Genomic DNA, 9,188 nt, shown 5'->3' with positions numbered 1-9,188 from the left:
TCTGGTAAATCTAGTCAGCCAGAGGTCCCTGTTCCAGGAGGGTCAGCTGTTCCTCATCTACGGCAATCCATTGTCAGTATTCCTTTGGATAGAATTGGGGTCTGCTGTTCATTTTTCCAGTAGTATGTTGGGTTACTTTCTGGAAGAGCCTTTATCTATCCTAGGCAACAACTCGACTGAAGGTATCGCCTGTCTGGCTTTGTTGTTTGTCGAGTAACTTTTAGTTATGTATATGTATGCTCTTATGATATTATGTTGGCCCCTTTAATCTTTGGTTATACTTCCCTCTTGGGTGTTTAAGGACATACAATTGGACCAGATAAACTGATTTGTTTTTACTCTTATTTTTTAAAAAAGTGATAGAAACAATATGGTATTACTAATTACAGTTCTTTTTTCTAAGGCTTTCCTCTTGATTGTAGAGCTTGACTTTCATACATGAGCATGCTTTATAAATATAGACTTTCTGTTTGTTTTAGCAATACTGTATTTAGAGATAAAGGTCTTGGGGAATTTTTAATCTGACAGGCATTGGACATGATGCCATAAAATCAGTATTTTCTTACCTTCTCCTGTTTTTATAGTTGGCTTTCAGCTCTTGAAAGTACAAAATGGCTCCATCATCTGTCTGTGCTTTTGAAATCGGCACTTCTGGTGGTGCATGCTGTGGATCGTGATCAGCGACCAGTGCTAGTACACTGCTCAGATGGCTGGGATCGCACTCCCCAGATTGTGGCATTGGCTAAGCTCCTGCTGGACCCTTATTACAGAACTATAGAGGTGAGTGTGTCCAAGGGAGGAAGTCCATATCTCAGAATAAGTTGGGGAAATGTTTTGGAGGGTTGTATGATCAGTTAGGGGAGTGGTACAGATCTAAAGAAAGTGCAATTTGTTGTAATCATGCCTCCTCCAGTTAGAGCTGTATGATAGGAGTGTCTTGTGCACTGTTCTTATATTTCTTACAATAGAGCAGATTTTTGGATAACAGGTATCGAGGCTATAGAAATGTTACCTTTGCAGCTTTTCTATTTGAAAAAGTTTTGTCTGCCTCAGAAACATGGGCTTCTGCAAAAGAATGTGAGCATACTTTTGATAATGGGTCTGTATAGTTGCACATAGTATTCTGTGGAGAAGGAAATCTGCTCTGAAATGACCATCTTTGTGTTAAATATGCAAGAGCAAAAACCAAAGTGATCTAAAATATAAGTATTTGTAAAATCTGCTGTGGAAAAGGATTTTTACAAATAGGGCTTTGTAAATGTGACATTAAAGGCAAAATTTTCAAAATAAGATAGAAATTTGGGTGGGTGGTATTTATGTAGAAATGAGAGATGCTAAACATATAAATAGACTCAGGAAAGATATGTATATAGATGCATAGTGTCTTTTAAATGAAACAGAATGGAGTTTAGTGAATTGGGAAATTCTCCTAAGTGTGTGTGTTATTACAGAGAGAACGTTTGGTTATGTGGAGGATGTTAAAGGAGCTTGCTGTTGGTGACACCAGGCTCAGTACTGTCACAAGGTGAGATGATCCAGCATAAATGATCTCTCCTGGGTACCTCCCTGCAGGGTTTCCAGGTCCTTGTGGAGATGGAATGGCTGGATTTTGGCCATAAATTTGCTGACCGGTGTGGTCATGGGGAGAACTCAGATGATCTGAACGAGCGTTGCCCAGTGTTTCTACAATGGCTTGACTGTGTTCATCAGCTTCAGAGGCAATTTCCTTGCTCTTTTGAGTTCAATGAAGCATTCCTTGTAAGTTTGTAGCTAATGATTCTGTATTTTTTTTTTGGTTTTTTTTTTTTTTTTTTTTTGGTTTTTTTTGGTCTTTTTGAGACAGGGTCTCCCTGTAGCCCCAGCTGTCCTGGAACTCACTATGTAGACAAGGTAGGCGGATTCTATATTTTTGGAACCACCTAAACCAACAAATGTTAGTGGACCATTTTCATACAAAGCTATGCATCTTTTTCAAATTTAATAGGGAATAACTGCTTTCTCTCCATTCATTCATTCATTCATTCATTCATTCATTCATTGTTTTTGAGACAGCGTCTCCCTGTAGCCCCAGCTGTCCTGGAACTCACTATGTAGACCAGGCTAGCCTTGAACTCACAGAGATCCACCTGCTTCTGCCTCCCAAGTGCTGGGATTAAAGGCATGCACCACCACGCCTGGCTCTCTCACTTTTATTTAAAAGTGACAGTAGTAAACATGAATTTTTTTCACTCAGTGAATTAAGATGTACCAGGTTTGCTTCTGCAATCCTTGAGTTTGTTTTAAACTTAACTTCCAAAGGCTGTGCTCAAAACCTAAAAAAAAAGAAAGAAAGAAAGAAAGAAAGAAAGAAAGAAAGAAAGAAAAAGAAAGAAAGAAAGAAAGAAATAGAAACAACCAGATGATCCCATGCTCCTGTCCCCTTTCCTTTGATAGAAAATATTCTCTTCTTGCCCTTTTCAGCACTCTGGCCCTTTTCCTCCAGCTCCCATCCCCTCATTTCCACTGACTAGCTGCAGCATTTCCTGTCTTCTGCATTAGCATGTTTCCCTCTCTACCAGATCACAACTGTAGCATACAAGCATGCTTCCATCTTGTCAAAAAGCCTTTCCTTGGTCCCAAAGCTGTTCTCATTAGGGTAGCCATGACTTTTGTGTGACTAATCTAGTGATTGACGTGTAGTCTCTCTATCTTTTCTGTCTGTTTTTGTAAATAGGGTCTTGCTGTGTAGTTCTGCCTAGTCTGGCACTTGCTACATAGCCTAACCTAACCTTGAAATTTGCCTTTGCCTCCCAAGTGCTGGGATTATATACATGCACCCATGTATATTGTTCATCTTTTTGGTCCATTATTACCATTAGCACATTTAAGTTAACCCCTTAACTCCTTTCTTGAAATTTATAGTAGTCATGACTCTTAGTTTTCCCCTTACATCTCTGGCTGGTCATTTCTCTCCCCTTTGCTGATTCTTTTTGGTTTTTCCAGGTTTGAATGTTGAAATGCTATAGGGCTCAGCCTCCAGAGTACTTTTCCACCTAACTCCCTCACTAAGGATCTCATTAGCATAGGGACTTTGACATCTGAATGCTCTGCATCTGACGTGTGCACACTTTCAGCTCAGACCTTTCACTTAAATCCAGCCTCACATTATCTAAATATTCAATAGCTCTACTTGTCTTAATGACATCTTCAAATTGAAAACATTTAAAATTTGCTTCTTGGTTTCTGTATTTTCCTACCTAAAACCTGATGTTCCAGGAGTCTCACATCCTTACTGTATAGAGCTCCATCATTTTAGTCGTTTAAGGCAAAAACCTTTATGTCATTCCCTACTCTTGGATTTTATGTCCAATCTGTTGAGAGTCTGTAGTTTTGCTTTCAAAATATCTAAAACCAACTTACTCTTTCCACTTCTAGTAGTGCCACACTGGTCTAAACCACCAATTATCTCCTGCCCTAGTTCCACAAAATTAACCTAACACAGAAGATTCCTTCTAAAATATTAGAGAAACAGTATCATTCTTCTGCTCAGCGAAGTCAAGTGGCTACATTACACATAAAGTAATAACCCAAGTCCTTAAAATGGCCTGCATGCCTTCTTGCAGATTACCTGTCTAGGCTCATACAGTATTGTTCTTTCCCTTGTAATATTCCTTTCATCACGCTGGCCGTTTTGTCGTTCTTTAAGCATCTTAGGCATGTACTCTCACCTCAAAGTCATTTGCTAACGGTTGCCTCTGCCTAGAGCATTTTCCCCTACATACTTATGTGACCTATTCTCACTTCCATCCATACCCTGTCCTCACCCTGCCTTATTGTTGTCTGTATCCCTGTCAGCTAGAGTAAACTCCACCGGGACCGGAGATCTGGCTGTTCTTCCTGTATATCCTACACTAGTCCTGTCTGGGTCATGTGAAATATTCACTAATAATTTGTTGAGTAAACATGTACTTTTACAAGTGTGTTTTCAGCTCAGCCTAGAGTTTACCCTAACCTGCTTCTATACCCAACATATATACTCTCTTATACTATGAAGGTGGGCTATCAACTTAAAGTTTCAGAGACTGTTTAGTGGGGAAGCTAAGAGGAATAGGGGTACATCAATCTCTGACTCTGAAGTGCTGGTGGTTGTGATTGTGAGGAGCAGGCCATACATAATGGCCTGCTGTCTGTACACATCTCCTCCCCCCGCTCCCTTGAGTATGGTAAAGTGTTCTCAGGAATGTCAGAGTAGAGTATCTCAGCTGAGCTGACTTCCTTCCCTAGAACATGTGCACTATATATGATTTTGCCTTGTTGTACTCCTGCAGGTGAAACTGGTACAGCATACCTATTCCTGCCTCTTTGGAACATTCCTGTGCAACAACGCCAAGGAGAGAGGGGAAAAGCATACTCAGGAACGGACGTGCTCTGTGTGGTCACTTCTTCGGACAGGCAACAAGGCTTTCAAAAACCTCCTATATTCCTCTCAGTCAGAAGCCGTATGTACCCTTCAGCCCGTTTCCCTGATCAGCAGAAGGGATTTGGGGGTGGGAGGCATATGGGATCCTGTTTGAGTAGTGCCTGTTTCTGTGAAAGCTAGTCTGCTGTCTCAAGGGCCCAGTTCTATTTTTCCATTTTCCATCATTCTGTCTAAGCAAAGCCTGTTTCCTGATAATGCTCCAACCTGCCCCTGACCAATCTGTGTTCAGTCAGGGTGGTTTGGTGTAATACGCATCTCTACTTTGCCACCTGAGGCAGGAATGTCTTCCAGAGCTTAATGTATTCCTAACCTGTTTTATCTCACCAGTGGAAGAGGCACTCAAGTAGTTTCTCAGATGCCCTTTCTGGTTAAGAAAGGTCTGCCCCCAGCCTCCCAGCACCTTCCCCAGGAACCAGGCAGTGATACTTACTGCAGTTTCTGTCTCAACACAAAACTACTTCTGACATCGGCATGTGTGACTGTGATTCTCTTTACACATGGAGGCCTTTCAAGGCTTTGTTCCCCAAAGGAATACCTTCTGTTAAGCAGAGAAAAGGAGGTACATGCCTGTGTATCAATATGTGGTAGTGTCCCTTTGTCAGATGTATCTTAAACCCTTTAAAAGTCAAAAGCAGGCTAATCAGAGGTTATATTGCTTTGCCTGGACTATTAATATGCTTCTCACTATAGTTTAGTAATCAAAAAAAGATTTAAGCTTTTCTCCTTCACTGTGCTTACTGGGGAAGTAACAATACAGGAAGAAAATTCCTTTCTTTTCTTTTTTTTTTAGTTTTTTGAGACAGGGTGTACTGTAGCCTCAGCTGGCCTCAATCTCACAGAGATCTGCCACGATACCTGACTGGAACTTCCTCTGTTTTCACATGATTAATTTAAGTGATCCTATAAAACAGGTTTGACAGTTTCTGTTAAAGCCAAGTTTCAGGGGAACAGACACTCACCATCTAACAGAATGACTTTTACCCAGTAAAAGCTGCAAATAAAGCTGATGAAAATCAGTCATTCAATAAAGGTGACCTGAGAAATAATTAATGAGAAGTCAGTCTCTAAAAAATTCATAAGATTCTCATACTCACAAGAGGTACTTAAATGAAAAATGTTGGCAAACAGAATCTCTAGTCCTGGATCAGCCCTCTTGGGAGCTAGCCCTTCATCTACTGATGATCCTTATCAGTCTGTGGCCCAGATGGGTGTTTATTCTTGCTCATTTCCAGGCATTTCTAACAGACTTATTGGGACTTATGCTTAAATCTGTGTCCTCCCCCTTTTCTCAGGTGCTGTACCCTGTTTGCCATGTGCGGAATCTGATGCTGTGGAGTGCAGTGTACCTGCCCTGCCCATCCCCATCTACCCCTGTGGATGACAGCTGTGCACCATATCCAGTCCCCAGCACCAGCCCTGATGATCCCCCCCTGAGCCGGTGAGACCAGGGATGATGCCACAAGCCTTAGGTCTTGTGTTAGAAATAACCCAGGGATGCCTAGAGATCATAACACTGGACATAGTCTGTCTCTATAACATCTCAGATCTCTGAAGTTTTCTCACTCTGTGTGTGTCTTTCTCTTTGAAAATGAGTTGGGTCTTGTTGGCACATTATTCTACCATGTGCACTGAGCATTTTCTCAGTTATGGAACACTTCGCTTGAATCTTTGTGACTCTGACTTGTGTTTTACTCTCTACTCTCTGCTTCTGCCTCCCTGCCCTAATTGGTCTGAGGCTTGAAAAGCAGATGCTATGAGAAGATAGATGTTTTGATTTTGCCACTTGTGAATTAGCTTTATTAAAATCAGCATGATAGATAATAAATGAACTTAAAATACATATCATAGAATCAGCAGTGCTACTTTGCCACCACCCGAGAAACAGAGAGCATCATTAAGAATGCCTTTCTAGGCTGGGGATACAGCTTAATTGATAGAACACTTAACGTTAGCATGCATGAAGCCCTGGGTTTGATCCCCAGCACTGCATAAACCAAGTGTGGTGGTGCATGCTTGTAATGCTGGCACTTGAGAGGCAGAAGCAGGATCAGGAGTTCAAGGTCATCCTTGGGCAACAAAGAGAGTTTAAGGCCAGCCTGGGATGTATGAGACCTTGTCTCAAAAATCCAAAAAAGAAAAAAGAATACTTTTTAAAAATAGTATGTGCTGTTAGCTTACTGGGGGCAGGGGGTTGCTGGCAGTGGGGCAGATAGTACCTGTGGGGAGCCCTCCCATTCTAGGAGTCTGAGCCTTACTTCAAAGATGTTGCCGTAATGGCTCAGTTGTGAAACTGGCTTATTAAAACCTGTTGTTTCCTACTGCCCTCTGAATTGCCTCCAGGATTCTCATTTTCCCCAAACTTTCCTTTTAGGCTACCAAAGACTAGATCTTTTGACAATCTGACCACAGCCTGCGACAACACACTGCCCCTGGCCAGCCGGCGCAGCAGTGACCCCAGTTTGAATGAGAAGTGGCAGGAGCACCGACGTTCACTGGAGCTGAGCAGCCTGGCTGGCCCTGGAGAGGAGTCTCCTGCTGTGGACAGCCTAGGGAAGATCAGCAGGGTACCAGGAGGTGCTGAGCTATCTGTGGCAGCTGGGGTGGCTGAGGGACAAATGGAGAACATTTTGCAAGAGGCAACCAAAGAGGAGAGTGGATTAGAAGAGCCTGCCCACAGGGGGTACCTTGAGATGCCAGAGGTCAAAGAGGAGGCACTCCTAGCAAAGGAGAGCAGGATGCCGACCGAGATGCCGACTGAGATGCCGACCGAGGGCTCAGTCGTACTTTATCAAGAACCAGTGCTGGATGATGCTACTCCAAGAACCCGTCTAGACCCCAGCTTATCTTTGTTCTCACAGGATATTCCTGAACTGCAAGATGGGCACACTGTTTTCCCCAGTTCACTCCAGGCTCCCCCCAGGGGAGAGGATCCCCAGGATGTTTCTGTGGAGCAGCCTCAAATAGGGGATATGGCAGAGGATAGGGAAGATGCAGCTCCTGCCCTCTCAGTAGATGCAAAAATTGTCCTTGGTACCTCACGATCTAGTTCTCTGCCACCTCCCCAAGTCCCATTCGAGACAAGAGGACCAAACATGAACACTTCCAAGCACATGTTAATGGAAGATAAGGTAAAGTCAGAAAATGGGCCCCAAATCCATCATAGACCTTGCCTGGCAAGCAGCAGTAGATTTAGTGGCAAAGAAATACTTCCCCCAGCACTGGAGCCCAGGTCTGCTGAGAGGCTTCTAGGTGAGAGGCCCCAATGGGACTCTGTGGTACACAGGACTTCATCCCCTGGCAGCAGCTTCAGCCTGATGCGGGCCCCTTGTGCCTTGCCTTTAGACAAATGTAAAGAGGTGATTATGTGCAATGGTGCCCTAGAGACTGAAAACAAAGCCTCAGAGCAGCCTGCAGGGTTTGGCACCCTCCAGAAGTATCCCATACCCAATGGGCACTGTGCCAATGGGGAGGCTGGGGGGAGTAAGGACTCACTGAGCCGCCAGCTATCTGCCACAGGCTGCAGCTCTGCCCAGTTGTACTCGAGGAACTTGCACCATAAATGGCTACACAGCCACTCAGGGAGGCCATCCACCACCAGCAGCCCTGACCAGCCTTCCCGCAGCCACCTGGATGATGATGGTATGCCTGTGTACACGGATATGATCCAACAGCGCCTCCGTCAAATAGAGTCTGGCCACCAGCAGGAAGTGGAGACCTTGAAAAAACAAGTCCAGGAACTCAAGAGTCGCCTGGAGAGCCAGTACCTGACCAGCTCCCTACGCTTCAATGGGGACTTTGGAGATGAAGTGGTGAGTTAGTTCATAATTCCTTTGAAGTCGCCCAAGGAGATGGCACACGGAGGCTGGGTGCCCTTTGCACCTAGTGCATGGTGATTGGAACCAATTTCTGAAAGGATTAGAATGGTTCAAAGTTGCCCTGTTGAGAGAGGTTAATGGAAATTAGCCTCAGATAAAAACAGCAGTCTGCTGCTTTTCTGCTGTGATGGTTTTCCTTTCCCATCAAGGCAGTTAGAGAAAGGAAAGGAGTTAGCATGCATGATATGGGGATGGAATCTCTCCTCTGTCAGCCAGGTTTGGTGGCTCATACCTATAATCTTAGCACTTAGGAGGTTGAGGCAAAGAATTTCTACATGTTTGAGGCCAACCTGGGCTACATAGTGAATTCCACTCTAATCTAGGCTACAGAGTGAGACGCCTATCTTAAGTCCCACCTTACCCCCAAATAAAAGGTATCCTGTCTCTTCAGAAGGTCCTGGAACTCCTGGCCAGAATGACATTTATAAAGCAGTGCCAATCCTCTCAAATTGTAGTGCTTATCCTACCTTAGTAGCTAGTAAACTGTTAGCCTTCCCAGACTTTGGGAGCTTTGAGAGCTTAATTTCTTGAGCAAATGTTTGTAACCACTCTGTGTAGATGCTGACAGGAGAAATGGAGAGAAGGGATTGAATTATTATTATTTTTTCCTTCTTCTTCTTCTTCTTCTTCTTAGTATTGTTTAGGGTTTAGCACCAATGAGGGTTGGTGGCTGGAAATAAGGATAGCAGGGGAGTGAGGTCCCAAGGAGGGGCTTTCCTCTTTGGATGGGTCTGTCAAGTACAGCAGCAATCCAGGCTCTGAAATAATTAATCATCATACATTTAAAAGCAGGCATTTTCAATGACTTTCAGTCCAAAGGAACTTTTGGGTTTTCCTTCATACTAATTAATAAT

General features: G+C 43.6%; 1 protein-coding gene across 3 annotated transcripts in view; it reads left to right on the top strand.

The window, feature by feature from the left end:
* Positions 1-9,188, top strand: part of Mtmr3 (myotubularin related protein 3) — a 167,280-nt gene that overhangs the window by 152,244 nt on the left and 5,848 nt on the right. For all 3 annotated transcript variants that reach the window (XM_008841071.3, XM_008841072.3, XM_017800100.2), the window contains exons 13-17: positions 585-780; positions 1,573-1,758; positions 4,308-4,478; positions 5,752-5,897; positions 6,831-8,268. In XM_008841071.3, coding sequence (XP_008839293.1) covers positions 585-780; positions 1,573-1,758; positions 4,308-4,478; positions 5,752-5,897; positions 6,831-8,268 — 2,137 coding nt within the window. The remainder of the gene's footprint in view (positions 1-584; positions 781-1,572; positions 1,759-4,307; positions 4,479-5,751; positions 5,898-6,830; positions 8,269-9,188) is intronic.

This window comes from Nannospalax galili, unplaced genomic scaffold (assembly GCF_000622305.1).
Source record: "Nannospalax galili isolate Female #2095 unplaced genomic scaffold, S.galili_v1.0 scaffold259, whole genome shotgun sequence".
Lineage (NCBI taxonomy): Eukaryota > Metazoa > Chordata > Mammalia > Rodentia > Spalacidae > Nannospalax > Nannospalax galili.
This window is presented reverse-complemented; position numbering and strand designations above follow the sequence as displayed.